The 20,154-nt window shown below is 34.4% G+C and overlaps 1 protein-coding gene across 2 annotated transcripts; it reads right to left on the minus strand.

The window, feature by feature from the left end:
- Positions 1-8,838: 8,838 nt before the first annotated feature.
- Positions 8,839-18,814, minus strand: LOC117906933 (general transcription factor IIF subunit 2). Of its 2 annotated transcripts, none has more exons than XM_034820214.1 (6): positions 18,463-18,814; positions 12,606-12,717; positions 10,470-10,600; positions 10,287-10,361; positions 9,805-9,954; positions 8,839-9,295 (listed from the first exon to the last, which is right to left on the minus strand). In XM_034820214.1, the coding sequence occupies exons 1-6, from the start codon at positions 18,655-18,657 to the stop codon at positions 9,176-9,178; spliced, it is 783 nt and encodes a 260-aa protein (XP_034676105.1). In that variant the 5' UTR covers positions 18,658-18,814; the 3' UTR covers positions 8,839-9,175. The 2 variants fall into 2 exon arrangements, with proteins under 2 accessions (XP_034676105.1, XP_034676108.1); XM_034820217.1 differs by having other exon boundaries at positions 12,606-12,714; positions 18,463-18,801.
- Between the last annotated feature and the right edge of the window lie 1,340 nt (positions 18,815-20,154).

Here is a 20,154-nt window from a genome sequence, read left to right on the forward strand (position 1 = left end):
ACCACTACCACTGCCTATTACTTCACCTCAAATAAATCAATGGTACTTCCTCTCACATGGGTCTCGTTCAACTTAGGATATTAAAGGCGAGATATGCAACCCAAAAGTTAATAGGTGGTTGTGAGAATTCCCTGCGACGGGTGGTGGTTCAGAGTGTCTTTGACCGTGATTTTATTTGAAGGATTTTTATTAAAAATACTATAAATAATTTTTTTTATTTTTTATTTTAAAGTATTTTCTCAATTTTAACAAACATTTGTTATTTTTTTTCCAAAACACTTTTTATATTAAAAAGGGTAAAATCAATGCAAAATAGTACTCTTAATGCATTTTTACTTATGATCATTAATAAGGGGATTAAGCAGCTAAACATCAATGATTATGAATGTATGGAGGTTGACATGGCCACGGGGAATGAGAACTGTTCAATGCACTAGGAAAATTTTTGTTAGCCACGATTGAACACAATGTTCAAAATACTCCAGACAACAATAACGATGTGTTTCTTTAGCATGCCTACTCTTTAATCCAGGCGAAGCAAAGCAGCTTCAATCACGTTGGTTGCCCGTGAGACGTCGCCCTCATTGCTGGTTATGAAACTAACCATTAAGAGTGAAAGGTCTTAAGTATAACGCTCTGGTCCCCCGATACGCTTCCGCTCTAGTTGAGACTTAAGGCTCAGTTGCGATCTGCCTCCTATCGGATATGTTAAAATGTATCACTAGATTGACTAGTGCCACTCAATTGATTCCTGTGGGTCATTGCTTGAATGGACCACATCACAAAGGACATTTACCGGTTACAAAATTTGCTGAAAGATATACCCTCAATCCCCAGCAAATATTACTAGGAAATGAATGTGCCCAGGTCAGTGTGATTGTAGCATGATGGAGATACATGACCTAAAAGAATTGAGGCTGCAAAAACTGAATAGAGCAGCTCAAATGTCCAGCTTATTCACCAGAGAATCCGGTCACTACTGCATTATTATCGCAGAAGGACATGCACTGTTCTGCTTTGACAAATACCTTAACTTTTTTTTTTTTTCTGCTTTGACAAATACCTTAACTTTTTTTTTTTCTTATATGATTTCCGGAGGTTGCATTTTTCAAACACTAAATGGACCATAATTTGCATCTGCATTAGGTGGCCAACATTATTGTCGTCCATTCTGCCTTTTCTCCACCCACCCCAGAAAAACCTAAAGAAAGAGAGAAAATCAACTGGAGCAAGCCATCTTATTTTTGGATGAATCACATCGAAGAGAAGAATCTCCTCCATGGAAAAGATTTTTAATCGTTACAATCATCGCTGCCCCCTGCTATGGACCAACAGCGTGTACACCCTTCATCATGGTGTGCTTTCTTCTTTAATTTCAAGGTAGTTACGTCCAAGCAATTTTATAGAACATATCAAGTGGTCAAAATGGATGAATCTGCATGATGCTGAGAGATTGGTCCACCAATCTAGCATCTCAAGTTATTTTACAGCATAGTCGTACAGTAGAAATCAATTTCACAAAGTAGAATTACACGGGGAAGACTCTAATTACAAAAATCCAAAATATGGTGTAACACACTAACACTAGATAAGTAGGAAGTGTGAGTAGGGTAAGGTTAGGTTTGGCCATTTTCATTGAGTTTTTGCTTCCTCAAGGAGCCCTGTTCGTAAAGAGTCATGAAAACCAAATCAACAGCTATAGTACATGGAAGAGATTTAGTACCAAAACCAGATCCCTTCTTTGGGAAGATCCTCCTAGCTTTATGTGGGCTGGCCTTTTCCGGGTTTTACTTGCTAGTGGATAACCGCACTACTGACTCTTTATTCCTTCTGTTTGGCTCCTTTGGCACATAAAGTGATTCCACCCACCACAGACACTACACAAGAGACTTGAGAGCGATGACATAGATGTTTGGTGAAAATAGTTTCAAATGTTTTGTTAAGAGGCCTAATCTGATGAGATAGGTTCATGTAATTCCACAATTTGGGTGTGTATTAGTTTAAGAAAAAAGCATTTAGATTAACATCATCAATGTCTATTCATGCTTATCAGTTCCTTTCTTTTTTGACTGCAAATCTTTCTTGATGGCATCGCCATTCACATTGACTATGTTGTGATGTGAATGCCTCTTTCATACTCCTCTTTTTAACTTTTTTCTATCAGAACTTGATTACAATTTGGAGAAATCTCCCTAAATCAGACATCAAAATATGATGCTTTACTTACAGCAAAAACTGATAAATCCTGCAACATTTGTATGATTTTAAAATTAATAACACATTGTGTCGTGTACGTGAAGACATTGTTCCACTTCCACCCAGTTAACATTCTTCTTTTTTCCTTAAACAGTGGTTGATCCATGATAAAATCAGCGGACTCATTTTAACATTCAGTTTTAAGAGGCATGCAATGCAAGGCCATGGAAAGAATTGTTCAAGCAAAGCAAGTAATCATGCGTTTCTCCCAAGAGTTTAAATGAAGATAAGCCCCCACAAACAAATAGAGCATAAATGACAACCCAATATAACCAAAAGAGTACTATTAATTTTATATCCATTTCATATCAACATCATTACTATAACACTATAATTATTACTGATTCATGTTTCTTTTCTTAATACTCGGCTTCTAGCAGAGAAAGCAGAAGTGATAAAAAGAGAATTTGGACCTGCACAGGTGACACTAACAGACTGACAAGAACAGTTCTCAAAGCTCTTGAACGCAACAAAACCAACAGACTTTGAATTGTGAAGGCCATCAGATTGTTGTAGCAAACTAAATCGAACCATGCCATGCTATGTATGCACCATTCCTTTACAAAAATCAGATATGCATAAGACTAATATTTTAATAAAAGAACTTGAGATAAGGATTGAATCAACTATCTTTAGACCATAGTGGCGGCGGTGCCACCCTTCCCAGAAGAACTGTAGACAAATATATAAATAATAACCCCACCAAGATTAGAAGAATCTAGTAGAGAATATAGCCTAAAAAATGTAAAAGAAAATTCCTGAATCAGCAGATATTGAGTATTAAGATAAATTGGGATAGAGCACACGATCACTAGAATAGAAGCTGTAAAAAGAACATGTGAATAAGAAATTGGGTGATCATGATCAACTAATAGGGTAGATGCTTGATCAAAGAATATTTCAGATGCTACAGGGTAGGACCACTGCTACAATACCCTATCGATAACATCTTGACTCTCCTCTGCTCTCTCTCTTCATTTATTAGTTAGCCACTTTTAACATCCACGTTCATGGGAGTGACAAAGTCCCCATTACCAATCCCTTTAAAATGCACCATCGAAAGAGCAGGGTCCCATAGCTGGGGTACTGCAGCCCACCATTACCAAATAAAGTTTCAAAGTTAAGTTCATCCTCGCCCAATTGCTCATTTTGAGAGGATGGTATTCGAATCTTAGGGCAAAGGATGCTGTGAAGATCTTTCAAAGATGACAAAGGAGATTCCTAGTCAGTCATTTTCAAGATCCTCATCGCCATTCGCGTGCATCTGACACACCGATCAGTGGATGACACATCGTTGGCCATTCATGCTCAACAAGAGCTCATTCAAGGCATAATGTTTCATTCAAATTCCACTCAATTACACATTCTTGATATATTTCTTAAGATGTCTTTAATGTAAATTAAAAATTCAAGTTGCCTGACTAGATTAGTCTTATGATGGCAAAAGCCAACTAGAGTTAGGAATCTACTTTATTATCACATAAGCAACTACTAAAGTTCTCACTTGAACTTTTCTAAAGAAAAAACACTTAAGCAGTGTTTGGCAGCAGAGACTTCAAGAAAGAACAAGATCCATGAAGGCTCTTCTTTTCTTCTTAGAAGTCTATCATGTCAAGGCAAAGGATCAAACATCCAATCAAAATGCAGACAATTTTGTAGAAGATAACAATTTAGCAATACCTAAAAGAACATTTGCATTCTGGGAGATCAAAGACAGTCATTGTCAGATTTGAAGAGGGGTAACTTCTACAAGTGAGGTACCATCATCTTTTCAAATTTGAGAAAATTTAAGAGCCACAAGAGGTCAATTTCCACTCAATTTTCCCCCAAATACATCAATGTACTTTGTTGAATACGTGGCTTTTAATGTTTTTGTCTTTTCCCAAGTAATGCGGTGAGGAAGACCCCAGCTACAAGCTGAAGGTATTGCCTGGATAATTGAAATTCCCTGCATTCTAAGTCAAGCACATTGTATAGAAAGTTCCCTATTACAAGAATTTGTCGCGATTAAATGATAGCATGATGGTATGATTTGAAAGAACCTAACAATTTGATTGACGTGAACACCGCATTAAGGTTGGCAATGCGCCTAATGATGATATTCGAGAAGATGGCGGCGACAGCATCATATGTTCTAGAATAGTAAATATAAATGTCGGTATAGTGGGTATCTATAGACTCCAGCCAACTAGGTTATATCCCGAGTCATTGTGACAGATTATGTATCTTTTGTAAGGAGTTTGAAGCAATGAGATTCCATATCATCATATAATCCCATTATCACATAATCTGATATTAATACATACTAACTAACAAGGAGTACTCCCATTTCATAACATAAAATCAGCACTTTGAACCAAGAATCTTAACTCAAAAAGAAGCCATAAAAATCCCAATCATTCCTCATCGTTCAGCTATCTATGCCTATCTCATGTTCCACGTCACCTCTTTTCTCATTGCATCAATCTACATTATTATTAGCCTTCTATTCTCCTTGTAGCAATAGGCCAGTAGTTCTTTTATTAGTTGTGGTAGGTAGACAGCCAACATTAGAAGGAAATAATCTCAATAACTGAAGTTTCAGTTCACAATGTTCATTTGATAAAATATAGAAGTCACGTTTTATACTAAACTCAATTACCTAATGGCATACTAGTTTCTTCTGCGCACAGGCTGTTCTAGGAAAATTGAATGACTCTATGTTTTACATGGAAGTTGAGCATTCACTTCTAAAATTTCATGAAATGGAAATATATCAATTTTTACCATCACTTGCTCTGATGACTGTCATTTTCACTAACATTCCCATTCAAGATGATGGCCTTTGTCCAAAAAAGGAGGAGGAAGAGAACATACTAGGTTAGTTTCCATGAGGCATTACCAAAAAGGCCTTTAATTAATTCAAGAGTCACAAGAGCACTATTTGAAAGTTCTAATGAGATATCAAAACCTGCAATTGGCTTTCTAAGACCTACGTAAATGAACTGTCATAAGGGATCCATCATCCATGCAACTTATTACCATAGGTGGGGGAAAAAAAAGGAGAATCAACCACCTTTATTATTTGGCAATACAACTGAATAATTCCTCTGTCTATTATTGATTTTCTACACAAATCTAGTTTCCCCATTTTCATTTGCATTCTATCAAATCATACATTACATGCCTTTTCTCATTGTCTCAAGTTCAACCCATGTTCTATGAAGAAATTGATATATGAATAGTATAATTTATAACATTTTATAATAATCGCCAGTATTTGAAAAAGTGTTTAATTCTAAAATGATAATTTATCTACTTTATAATATATGTATAATTATTATCTTGGTATTTAATTGATGATTTTTGTGTTTTCAATAAAAAGTTAAATGGAATTTGAAAATAAATATTTTTTAAAAATAATTAAAATCAATATATTTATTAAAACTTCATTTTAATATTTTATTTTTAAAAATATATATAAAATTTAGGTATAAACATAAAATATATAAAATGTAGTCCATTGTGTTAAGTAAAGACATGTTTGCCCCAATGGTGTATGGGTTGCGTTTTAAACTCGGGAGGCCAAGTTGAAGTCTCTACGCTGCAAAATTTTTATTTTGCTGACTTTGACCATGCTTTGACCCATCAAAAAATCGGGAAAATCCCAATAAATTGGTGAAAATCAGTGGAAACACGAAAAATCGTGATAAATCCAAAAAAAAATCCAGAAATATCGGACCTTGGATATATCTCCCCAGATTTCGTGTTGGGATCCACCGAGATTCAAAATATCAAGGATATATCGGCGATATATCCCGATTTTCTTTACCTTGGGTATATATAACAGCACAAGAACCTGAAATCACATATCCACTCCATTTATCTCACTCAATTCTATGCACCATATTCTTTATAATCTCTTCCTAACTTCTATTTCTAGTATTAGTACTAAAAAAACTAGAATAAACAAAAAACAAACAACATTTTTTTTTAAGATAGGTAAAGATCAATGATATAAACAATGCCTAACAAAGGGACATACAAAAGCATACACGATGCATATAAGGGTGCCAAAAGGCCAAAACAAGGCAAGTGGGTACACAAAAAACCACCACCATGCCTTACTTAGAACTTAACCTCTCCACAAACAACTTCAATATATTTCAATTTCTTTCCCTTTTTTCCATCTGTGGGGTTTTCTTTTTCTCCCCCCACCCCCCAACCTTTGTTTTTTTTTGGCTCCTGTTTTGGGCGGTTGGAGGAGAGCATCTATGTGAAGATATATACACGGTTACTGCAGAATGAGGGCAAGGGAAACTTTTTTCATAAGGAAAGTTTGAGGTCATTTTTCTTTTGACGAGTTATAAAAATCTACTATAACGCATCCTGAATATATGGAAAATATAACAGGGAGGTCCCAAGGCAAATTGATAAATAGAAGAAAAGATGATGAGACACTAGCAAACAAAGATAGAACAAAAGCTCATGAGGTAAAAAAACTTTCCCATAAAAAACAGGCCATTAATAAAATCCATAAAGAAAGGTAGAGCTGGATGAAGAACTAGGAATGACAGGTTTGGAACAAAATGAAAATCACTTTATATGAAAATTCTACTGTTTGGATAAGTGTCAAAGAATTAGTGGAGTAAGGATGTTCTCTGTCTTGAAAGCAGTGGTTGTGGTGGTTATTGGCGCTACAACAGTGGTGACTTGAAGGTAGGGCCCTAGTGGTGATAGTGGCAAAGACAATGAAGCTGCCCCAAATTCAGGCTGCTCAAAACTTACAGTAAATTCAGCAGTTAGGACTGAGCAACTTGGCAAACTGAAAAACCCAGACATGATTCAAGTATTGATTAACTTGGATCTAAAGTAACCTTGTCATTCAGAGAGACTAGATATCTTGTTTTGCAATTTTTTAATCCAAATGTTAGCCTTGCTGCAAGGCAATTGCCTGTCTTCGAGTTTAAACCCAACTTACCCAACTCCAAGAAAAAGAGAACGAGAACAAATCCTATAGTGGACAGGATGTGTGGCTGAATTTTGAAACCGTATTTCAAATCATCCAAACGAAATGCAAAATGGCATATCAAAGTTCACAAGGATGGAGCAGATATCCCAACAACGAAGCTGGCACAGTCAGACCAGTAGGATCATCATCTTCCTCTATTCAAAGCAGGGTGCATGGGGATTGGGATGATAATTCCATCCATGTGGCTATCAAAGCTTTCAATATGCTCTAACCTGGGTCCTTATAACACCTGAACTGACCCAACCCCTCACTTTGGGCTAACTTGGGTACCTGTCGTCATAACAAGGCTCTAACTGACCCATCCCCTCCTAGGATCAGGTGGTTTGTTTCTTTCTTTCACAAAAACCTCTTTATTTTCCTGCTAATGAATGAATTAACTTAAGATATAGTTCAAAGGGATTCTACATTGTTTGCAGATAACATAAATCTATCTTATGAGAGTGAGAGTATTTTTAGAACTATAAAAATATGTCATAAAATCAAAAATAGTTTCCAGATAAAGCATATCTATCATGATATATAGTAGTAAAGATTGGTGAATAGGAGATACCTTCACAAGTGGAATGGGAGATTATAAAATTGTATGATCTATGGACAATTATCAAATTAAACAAAAACTTCATGAGGAAACTACGAGGCAGCCAAGTTTTAAGGATTGTCTACATATTTATGCAATGCTTTTATGCCCATATTAAACAAAACTGCAAACAACAGAACACCCAATCCAAACCGAAACCCCACCACCATCCCAAAAAATACGTTAAACTAAAAAAATGAAACAAATACCCAAAGATTCCAGAATGGTGACATGGGCCATCCACCTATCATCATAATGCTAGTGCCACATGGACTACCCACAATCTGACCATATACAGACTTGGGAAACCAACAAGCTACTCATGAAGAGTTGGAGTTTCGCTCTATATCTTGTTCACAACCTAAGCTAGGACAACACCATGCTCAGCTGATTTAGGCACATCAACATACAAGATAGATGATACATACTAATGGTTGACACATAAGTAAAAAGCAGTATTTTTAAGCTCTTGGAGTATACTGCAATCACAAATTAGCATTGGTATAGCTATGTCAGATTTTGACATAGTAACCAATGTCAAAATGAGGCTAATGCACAAGAAATGGTTGGCTCATGAACAAGCACAGGCTTGGTCAAACCAAGAAGAATTGAGCTTGGTTTGAACCACATAAGCATGGGTCAAGCCTTGCGTAGGCTCAGTTTCAATCTAAGTTCAAACAATGCAAGTTTGAATAGTTGATGCTTAGCTTAGTTCTCCCATTTACAGCCATAAACATATCGCACACTCTGAGAGAGTGGGGTATGAGGAAACAAGAAATAAAGCAACATATAAAATGATCGACGATATTTCAATTTCTTCAAATAGATAAAATGGTCAATAATATTTGAGGAAACAAGAAATAAAGATATATATAAAATGGTCAATGATATTTCAATTTCTTTTAATAGATAAAATGGCAAATAATATTTCAAATTTTTTTTCCTTTCATCTAAACCAAGAGTTCATCTAAGCTTGCAGACTGGAAATTCTCCATTGAACTAAGTGGTTAAAATATCAATATAAACTCTATTCATAAACTAGTAATACCACATACAAACATAATCAATTCTAATGCAAGCTAAACCAAAAAGGTATTCTTGAAGTAACTTTATAGGACCATATTCCCAGGCACAGGTATTTCATAACCAACTTCAGGAAATTGTACTCCTCATATGTCTATACCTCTTACTCAACTTTAACAAAGACAGACTGTAAATACACCTTGTGGATTTCACAGAACAAGGTGCCCCTTTTGGAGAAAACTCCAGCTTTCTTGATCAAGTTTTATTAGACTTGCACAATCAAATATACAATCATAGAAAGAGAGAACTTATTCAGCACCTGTATCCTCAGCAGATTTCTTATATTCTGGCTTAAGCTCATAAGTTCCTTGATTGGTTCCTCTTTTATTGTACACGCAGAGCTCATTCAGTATCTCTTTCAAAAATTGCTGCAAAGAAAGAAACACCCAAAATTCCTGACCGGGTGAAGATCCAATCAAAGAATACTAATACACCATGTAATTATTTTGTGATAAGCAAGCAAAAAGACATATTAACAACGCCTATCAAAAAAGGCACACCAGAGTACATGGCTTGTATAGAAGGGCATACTAGTACACCATGTAATTGTCATTTTTAATACAAACATCAGGTGATAAGAATATTTGTGTACTTATCAAAAAAATAAATAAATAAATAAATAAGAATATTTGTGTAAGGTAACCTAGAAAAAGGTAATTAAGTCCAGAATAATATGCCAATTCTAATGTTTATAAAACACCCAGGCAAATCAATTTTACCACTTAAGAAGACAATTATCAAATCATCGGCCAATGTTTATATTGCACTTTCCACTTACATCAACATGAAGCATTTCATCACGGGCAAGTGATATGTTCCAAAGGAAAGCCATTAACTTAGAACAATTATGCAATACTGAAGCAATCAAAAGACATACCGCAGGTTGATCCGTCTCTTGGACTAGCTGCTTTAAGGCCCAATTAGGTTGCCTTTCAAAAAGCTTGAACATAATATCTTCCAGTTCCCCACGATCCCTTCTAGTTCTTTTCATGTCAGAGCCCTTAACTGGCGCAGTTTTCTTCTTATCCTGCCAGAGATGGTTGACCATAAATAATACATATTTTTCGCTCTTTGGAGGATATAGTCTTGGAAATTTTGGTAGCAAATGGAAAAAAAATACAAAATAACTAATCAAGAACACACTGCATATTAGAAAGATAAATAAGTTTAAGATTACTTAAAATCTTATGTTACACATACAAATTATTAAGCTGGGTTCACTTGAATTAGGTAGCATGAAGCATGTGGACTGTCAGATCTAGTTCAGGAATTTCCAAACCAGGTTCTAATACAAATTAGCAGCATGTTTTATGTTTTAACTAAAGTGGCATGAATGGTGCCAAGACAGAAGGTGAATACCTTAGAATTGGATGCAATCAGACCAACCATTCCAGGCATAGGCCTCATATGCACTCCACGGTCATTGTCAATCACCTTTTTGAATAAATTAAAGAGAAAAAAAAATCACCATTATAATCATATGCAACAAAAAAAATGCCAATGTAATAACAGAAGGAAAAAAATGCAAGTGAGATGAGCTACCTGAATTTGTCTATTCTTAATCATAGATTTATTTGTCCTTTCACGGCACAATTTGCCATACTCCTCAATATTTTCATTGTGGGGCTTCATGTCAAATTTATGCTCTACTTTCCCTTCCATTGCAACTCTACCTGAAAAAGAATGCAATTTCCTTCCAAAGTTATTGACAATTAAAAAACCATGAGGTGTTCTTTAATTTTAGACTAAGGCCTCCATTTGACAGTTGGACTCATATTCCATTGCATCTTTTTGTTGGATGTGATACCCTTTCTTTGTGAACATCAACTGCACAGAGGAACCACATGACGCTTTGCTATACCCTTTTTCTTTTTTTTTTTCTTTTTATAAGAAACAATGATTTCATTGTGATGAAATATTTACTACTATATTCTTATTTTCTCAGTCAATTAACCAAAAAAGTTACAGAAACCATGAAGTAAGAACTTTTTGACTTATCTGAATAGGCAATTTTAAATTCATCATCCAGCAATTACAACCATTTAGAGGCAAGAAATATTAGCCACTCAGCAGAATGATGCCCTTTGAAATCCATTTGTGAATGACAAAACTCTCAATTGCAAAATTAAATTTACTATTTACAAATTTTTTATTTCAAATAATATTTGATTGGCTATGTATGATACTGTATAGGAACAATTTCTATGTCTTCTACACATAAAGCCTCCATTTATTTTATTACCAAACTATAACATTATTTTTTTGGGAATTACCAGTCATAGTAACTTACTGCACTTTCCACATAAACTATGGATATATCCAAGTTAGTCCCAAACTATAACATTCATTTTGTCGTCTTATTACAGATAGTACATAGCAAGGGTGAAAATATTGGAAACTGACAAAATATTAGTAACTGAATTTTATGAAAATTTCATAAAGTATCGGACAGGAATTCAAAGTGTGTGTGTGTGTGTGTGCATAACAAGCAATAAAACAGATATTGAAGTTGTTTTATTGAAGAAAACAATATGTTTATGATAAATTTGTGATGTTTGGCAATAAGATGTAGAACTTCAAACTACATTTAATATTAAAATGATAATTTATCTAGTTTGGATGTATTCAAGAATATAAAAGAAATGATGATATATGTATCATTGTTTTTTGTTTAAAAATATTTATAATTTTATTTATGAATTTATGTCTCTCTTGTACTTAAATATTATACAAAAGATATGAAAAGAAAAAACAAAAATCATTAAAAACATTATTGTGATTGATTTCACATTTTCAATGATTCGTTAAATAAAATTTGATAATTAAAATTAATTAATTTACTAAAGTTTTATTCTAGTACTGCATTTTCTGCATGAACATATTAAAAGGTTTAGGACCAAGTATATACATATATATTAACAAGGAGCCACCCATTCCCCGCAGGAGGGCTCAAGTTTGAGCCCAAGCTCCCTCCCCTTTAAATTTTAAATTGGCGCTTTTATCAGGGAAAATCTGAGATATCACAATAATTAGGAAAACATCACAAAAAATGGCTGAAATACCAGTTGGCCAAAATACCAGCGTGATTTCAATGATTTTTTAATCCCTGGTACTTGGTGCTCCCCTTTAACTAAGAATCTTTGTTCCCTACATTAACTTTAAGAGCCACTTTCTACCTGAAGGATCCTTATACGCAATTTGTGATGTTTACACACCATCCCAACAGCAGAACATTTTGATAATGGAAAACAAAAGTTAGCTATGCAGAAAAGTTTTTCGCTCATTCTTAGATACAAGATTTTATGTTATTCATATGATAGATTAATTGTGGTTCTAATCCATATTAACTTAAGTGTAATTGCTTAAACCAAAAAGAACTCAATGACCACATTATTCAAATTCAATGGAAACAATGGAGGATGCATCTCAAGATTTACCAAATGTAAGGTACTTGAATCCATTTTCCACTTAATAACAGTCTCATCGATGATTATTTATCTTCTTAGTTTTCTGAATTATTTCCATATAGCCATTAGCTCTTGGATCATGTCCATGAAATGCCCACTCTCTCCAAGGAAGAATGGACTTGTAACATGAATTTACAAAATAAACTATAGAAAAGTTCACTAAAACAAATATATAAGATTACATGGTTTAAACAAAAATCATGACTCTTACCTTGATTTGTCTCAGAAAAAACACACATAGGAACAAAATCTTTGAACATATTCAAGGAGTAACTTTTTGGCATATTAGGAGCCCCAGTGCCAGTCATTTCCATTGTGAACTGCTATCATTAAAGAAGCATGTAAGGCAAGGTGGCAAGACAATTCACAACAAATAATCTCTAACATATTAGAACAACCAACAATGGGTGCAAAAATTCTAAATATATTGAATTATTAAGAGAAAATGACAGGAACTGAACTCAGCAGATAATACTGGTACAAGAGACCACTATAGATTCATTTCCTTCAAAGAAAACTTTATAACTCAAAAAAGTTCAACACACTTTCAAACTTTATGCAAAACTACAATTGAAATAATATACTTTATTTCAGAGTTTTAAATAAGCAAAACAGGAATAAGACTTAAGTCTGATTAGAAAAACATGTCATTAATTAATGAACATCAATCAACAAACTCCCACTACACAAGCACATCACCAAAATGAACCACACTCATACGAGCCACATGCTCATGAAACACTTTAGGTGGTACACCTTTGGTAAGCAGATCCACAATCATGAAGTTTGTACTAGTATGTTCAATAGACACCTGAAAACTCTGAACTCTCTTCTTAACAACCAAAAACTTCAAGTCAATATGCTTTGATTTTGATGAGTTTCTGTTGTTCTTGGAATATAATTTTGTAGCATTGTTATTATAGTTTATCCTTAATGGTATCTCAATGTCATCAACTTGAGATGAAATCAATAAAAAACAATGATGTTTGGGATCTTGTCAAATTGCCTAAATGAGCAAAACCGATTAGTTGTAAATGGATTTATAAAACCAAGCAGGATTGAAAAGGCAATGTCAAAATATATAAGACACGTCTAGTCGCCAAAGATTTCACTCAAAAGGAAGACATTGATTATAGAGAGACTTTCTCTCTAGTTTCAACGAGAATCATTATGGCACTTGTAGCTCATTATGATTTGGAGTTACATCATATGGATATGAAGATTGCATTTCTCAATGGTGACATTGAAGAAACCATATACATGGTGCAACTAGAGAATTTTGAATCCAAAGAGTCAAAACATCTAGTATGCAAATTAAAGAAATCCATTTATAATTTAAAGCAAACATCTTGTTAATGGTATCGAAAGTTTGATCAAGTGATTAACTCTTTTGGTTTTAAGAAAAACACTGATGATCAATGTATTTATCAAAAGATCAGTGAGAGTAAATTTATTATTTTGGTGTTATATGTCGACGATATTCTGCTAGCAAGCAATGATATAGGCTTGTTGCATGAAACTAAGAGATTTCTTTCAAATAATTTTGAAATGAAAGATCATGGTAAAGCATCATTTGCGTTAGGCATGCAAATTTATCGAGATCGCTCTCATGGTATTCTTGGCTTATCACAAAAGGCATATATTGATAAAGTGCTTAGTAGATTTGACATGAAGGATTGTGCACCAGGAGATAACCCCATTGATAAGGGTGATAAATTCAATTTGCTTCAATGCCTAAAGAACAAAATTGAGAAAAAAGATAGGGAAAATATATGTTATGCATCAGTAGTAGGGAGTTTCATGTATGTTCAAGTTTGTACGCGTTTGAATATTGCGTACGTAGTTGGTATACTTGGAAGATATTTAAGTAACCTACAAATGATCCATTGGAAGGCAACAAAACAGGTCATGTAGTATCTATAGAGAACAAAAGATTTCATGCTCACAGATCAGAGATCTGATCATTTAGAGATCATAAGGTATTTCGAATCCGACTTTGTTGGCTACATTAATCGTAGAAGATCCGCTTCTGACTATGTTTTTATGTTAGTTGAAGGAGATGTCTCTTGGAAGAGTGTTAAGTAATCACTCATAGCTACTTCCACCATGGAAGTAGACGACCTGTTCGATTAGAACATGGTAACAGTTTACCTCAATGCCCTATACTTACAATCCGTTTGAGAGTAATTCTAATCAAAATGCTTTTAGTTTGCATCATTTTTATTAGTAGTGTTTCCATTAGAAAATTGTTTAAGGGGAATTACTTAGCATTTGAATATTTTTTTTAAATAAGTGTTTTAATAGTATTTTTGGTAATATTTTATATAATAAAAAAAAATCACCTACCAAGTGATTGTCCAAGAATCATTTCAAATGATTCTCTAAATTTTTAAAAGTGATTTTCAAAAGTTTGTTCAACAACTAATTTATGTTAGGAAGTGCTTCCAAGCATTAGGAAGTGCTTTTAGCCCTCTCAAATCACTCCTAAACGGGTTCTTATAACCATTCAATTTAACATTGATTTTTTTTTTTTTAATTAGAAAACTGATCTTATTGATATTATATCTAGCTCAAGTAATTCAAGAAATAATGCCATAAAGCAGGTGCACCAAATTGGCCAATTGTGATAGATAAATATTTAAGCCTGAGATCACGAGTCTCTTGTATGCCAATGGCAACAAAGTAACTATCTATTGATTGAAGAAATCATAGAATGAACATTAAGCGTCACAGAATATGAAACCTTGGACAACCTATCAAAAAAACAAGAGAGTAGAAAACCTTGGACAACCCATCAAAAAAACAAAAGAGTAGAAAACCTTGGACAGCAGAACACTATAGAATTTCATTTAGTAGATAACTATCTTATACCCCATGAAATTCTGCAACAACCTTCTTCTTTCAGACATAGAAAAAATTACACAATAATTAAAGCTCAGAAAAACATAAGCAAAGACAAAAGAAAAAGAAACAAAGAAATAAAAAGGGGTGGTGAGACAAGGAATACAGCAATTTAAAAAAGAAAAGATAAAGACAAAAAAACAACAAATTATGAAATCAAGGAATTTATTGATAACACAATAGTCCAAGAACTGCATATGTCAGCAAAAAGAAATAGTAATAAAAAAGTTCACATATTTTTTTTTTTTTACTATATTAAGGATTGAAACTGGAAAACCATGTCTTAAGACTTGACAAGCTTCATATAAAAAATATTCAGCATCCATGAATAACACCATCACTGATTGATCACATATGGTAAATAAGAAGATATATACATACATATATATCCCATGAGACATAATATCCTATGCTAATGTTTGCTTCTTTACCAGTATCTAAATACCGGAGTGAAGAACATATTCATTATGATCTTTTATTTTTTTTCTTGGAAAAAGGTAGCATGAAATTTCTCTTCCATTGAGCATCATTTGGAGGTCAGTTCATGACTTAGTTTCTAATGGATGATTTGTCATTTATGTTTTAATAATATTAGTAATTAAGATATTTAAAATTTTATAAACATTATTTTGTTACATTCAATCAGAAAATGTTATGCAAATTGAAAATTACACTGCATATTATATATATAAGAAATTATATATTTTTGTTTCCCTTTCCTTTTTTTGGCCATCTCTTGACGGCCATTGTATACGTCCCGTGTGCTTTGGTGCACTTTCTTTTTGGCGTTTTTAATGCATTTCTTGTTTACCTATAAAAATTATATATATATACACTACACTCACATATAGATGTGTATGTGTGTGTACGTATGTTTACATATATATATTTTTTAATAAACAAGCAAGAGAAAAAATATATTAATGAAAAAGGCTATACACCAAGGTACACAAATTGTACACAAGGGAAAACAAAAGGCAAAGCCATAAAGAGGGAAAATACAAAAAACTGCTCCCTCTCTCAATTAGACTCCACCCAATCTACAAAATCAAATAAAGACAAAGTTCCTTTTAGCAACATACATCCTAACCCATGTAACAACTTTATCATAAACAAACTCATCAAAGAATGAACCAATTGCTCTGTATTTTCAAACTCTCTTCGGTTTCTCTCTTTCCAAAAAGTGCAAAAGATACATAACGGGGCAGCTCTCCAAACCTTTTTATGCTTTCTTCCCACAAAGGAGCCACGCCAACTTAACAAGGCTTCCTTGACTAATAAAGGAAGAAACCAATAGACTCCAAATAAAGCAAAAAGCAGCTACCATAGTTATGTTATAAATATATAAGTTCTTTTTTGTTAAGTTTCTTTTCTAGACCAAGATCTTAGTTTTTTTCTTCTTTTTTTTTTTTTTTTTTCTTGTGGATCCAATGTGACTAATAAAGGGATAGAAAGGGCTAAAAGAAATGGAGGGCAATGATGGGAGAAAGCAATTCATAATCCATACGACATGTAAATTCCCTCCATGTAAAGGGGATATAAGAAATAACTTGGTTAAGTTATTCCACCCGCTTATCTTATTCATTATAAGAGAACATGGGAATAGGATTTTTATACCCTATCCCACCCAACGTAATGATATAGCAATTATTGAAGGATGTGAAAGGAAAAAGTGTCACTATCATATGCCTAGTTTGTTTCTAACAGATAAAACTAAACAAAAATAAGACAAAAAAATTTAAGAATCCACACAAACACTTAGATTTAGATTTTTAAATCCCAATGATTTAGACCTCCAAAAAATACCTTCCACCAATTTTTCCAAATCCATAGCTTTAGGGACTCAACATTTGTAACAAATTTCTCCCAAATCTTGATTTGAGGGGCAAAAAGTGTCACCAAACACTTGATTTAGATTCACGCACTAAATGCCAAATCTAGCCCCTCCAAATCCTGAATACAAATGTTATGTTAGCAAATTTTCAGATGAAACAAGATCATCAGGTAGCCAAATATAGTTTAAGAAACAAGCCTTTAATTAGAAACCATCTACATATATGGTCAAGATCTAAACTTGAATTTTTTTGTTAGTTAAGTTAATTATTGTCAGCAAGAGGGCATACAATATTAAACAATGCATCCAAAGAGAGGAGGTCTAAAACCCTAGCATCCATGATCCTCCTCTCTATCCAAATGTTTCCATAATATCACCCAATAGAGAAGTAACCTCCATTGGAGGATATCCATTTTGTGAATTTCACCTTCATCCTAAGCTTTTCATTTCTTTCTAATCTTCCTTTCTAATTATGGATACCACCTTGATCATTGAAGTTCCATATCACTGCCCCCATCAGCATGCTTTAGGCAGATGCCTTGAGAGCTTGGGAAAACAATCCTGGTCCAAAATTCTGCTTTCATCCAAGTAGTGCTTGGCTTCAGATCTGGTTCCAACAGGGACTTAACATCTGCAACAGATTTATCCTAAATCTGAGCTGTGCGGCAAAAAGTCACACCAAAAGCTCAATCTCAATTGAAGCAATAAAAGCCAAATCTAGGCCCTCCAAACCCCAATTCTGAATGTTATCAAACATCACCGTTAAGGAGGTTCTAGTCATTAGAAAACAAAATTTTGTCTACCATTATACCTTCGGTCAAACTTGTGCAAATAAAATCGGTCTACACTAAGAAGAATTTACTTATACAAGGAAAAAATAGTCTGAAAAATGTGGGAACACATGATTGAACGATGCGGGCATTAATCAACCTATTACCTAAGCATAATCATCACCACTCAATTGTGAAAAATAGTAAATGTATACAGAAAATTGAGATACTCAGAGAAAGGCATGCATCTGTTGGGGAGAAAACAAGAATGTATCATCTTGCAAACAATAGCACTGATCAACTCCTCCTATTGACAAAGCAGGGTTTTTCCATCACAACATCACGTATGAAACAGGAAAATCCTTGTATTACAGAATACATCTAGTAACGAAATACTTGAAGGAACTATGCCTAAAACAGTAAGATAAATAGAACACAAAAATCTCAAAAGTCGCTGACAGTAGATGGAGAGTCCAACAGAATTAGAAATTGCAGATGAAATTCAATGGACATAGAAAATGGAAAAAGAAAAAATATGGAAGAATAGAAAGAGGGAAAGGTACCTCCAGCGCAGAGGGATCTTCGGAGCGGAGAGGATCGAGGGAGAGGACGACCTTGGAGACAGGTTGTGATTCAGAGGAAGAATGGGACTGCCATGATTTGGACACCGCCAAGGGGCACTTCATCAGCCACACCGATCTCTCCGCCTTTCCCGTTTCCAAGTTGCTACTGCTACTGTTACCCTGCTCTTCCTCCATCTCCTCTACTCCTATTCCCCCACCCCTCTCTCTTTCTCTCTCTCTTCTCTTCTTCCACTCTCTCTCTACCCTTAGCGCTCTGTCTGCGTTTATGAGCCTCTCCCCGTTTGCGGTGCGCTGGTGTGACCGTGTGAGAGATAAAAGAGGACCCGACCATACCCAAACCACCCGGGTTAAATTTCGAAGTGACCGTTTTGGGGGGCATTAGTTACATGGCCACTGTTGATTGGCTGGGAGCCATAGGTTCGTGCTCTTAAACTCTGACTCTTTGCTAGTCCCAACCAACCACCATAAGACATGTGCCCAGAGCCATTATAATGATCCACACACTAATTTATCATTACGGAAACAAAGAAATCCACTTGTGGTTGGACTTGTTCTCACCGTCAGCCTCCCCGCCCTAGGTGAAGTCGCGTTTTTTACATCTCCGCTCTTTATATACCGCTACGTGCCACGTAATGAAAATCTTTAAACAAGTGTGGCCGCGTGGCTACTGTGCTGGCAAAAGTCTTCACAAAGAGCTACACAACTCTAAGCATCGAGGGTGCGACGCGTGGCTCGGAAAAGAAAAAAAAGAAAAAAAAAAGTTTTATTTTTTTCCATAAAAAATTGCATTTTCCGTTTACAGATTCGTTCCTGGATGCTTGGTTATTTATATGGGGATGAAGATCTTTAGGTCTCTCCCATTACTATTATTATTCTACCATTTTCCCTTCTTTTTTTCTTTTCCACATCATCACAACTTAGATTTTATTCTTTTAGTTTATTTACGTAAAATGCAAAAAAAAAAATAAAAAAAAAATGCCTTTTATATTGTAGGAAAAATACAAAGGAAAAAAATGTGTGATTTTGACATTTTTCTTATGAAATAAGTAATAAAATACCTTAGCTTTTTATTGGTTGACGTTTTGTCACGTTTTATTTAAATTCATTTTAACTTTTGTCTTAGATGAGCAATATGTGCGTGACGAGTGAAATTGGTATCTCACCAAAGATATTGACACGAGATGTTACAAGTTATAATAATAAGTTTTGCAATAGAGATAACGCCTTGTATTTTCTTATTTCCCACTAATTTTCATCAGGGGCCTTTTATCCCATCCCATAATGTTTTTGAGGGCCCACTAAATATATGGACAACTGGGTAGTAGCCCGGCAGGTTCTTTTCCTTTTGGGATAAGCCCACTATCTGGATGGGCTCAAATCAAACATGCTTTGGACCTCACAAACAAGGGTGGGGCCGCAATTCGTATTGGTAGGTTATGTGCGTAACGTGTCATAGTGTAGGTATTTTATTATATAGCTTAACCCAAGTCCGGTATGAATAGTACTCGTATCAAAAATATAAATTCAAATATTATATAATTATTAAATAAATAACACACTATGTAATTTATTTAACTCATTTAAAAATCATGTCCTCGTACTTCATAATCATGTTGAGTTAGTCTTTATATGTATCTATATGATTAATGTTTGCACCAAATATATTTAAGA

Source organism: Vitis riparia, chromosome 18 (genome assembly GCF_004353265.1).
Source record: "Vitis riparia cultivar Riparia Gloire de Montpellier isolate 1030 chromosome 18, EGFV_Vit.rip_1.0, whole genome shotgun sequence".
In the NCBI taxonomy this organism is placed as follows: Eukaryota; Viridiplantae; Streptophyta; class Magnoliopsida; order Vitales; family Vitaceae; genus Vitis; species Vitis riparia.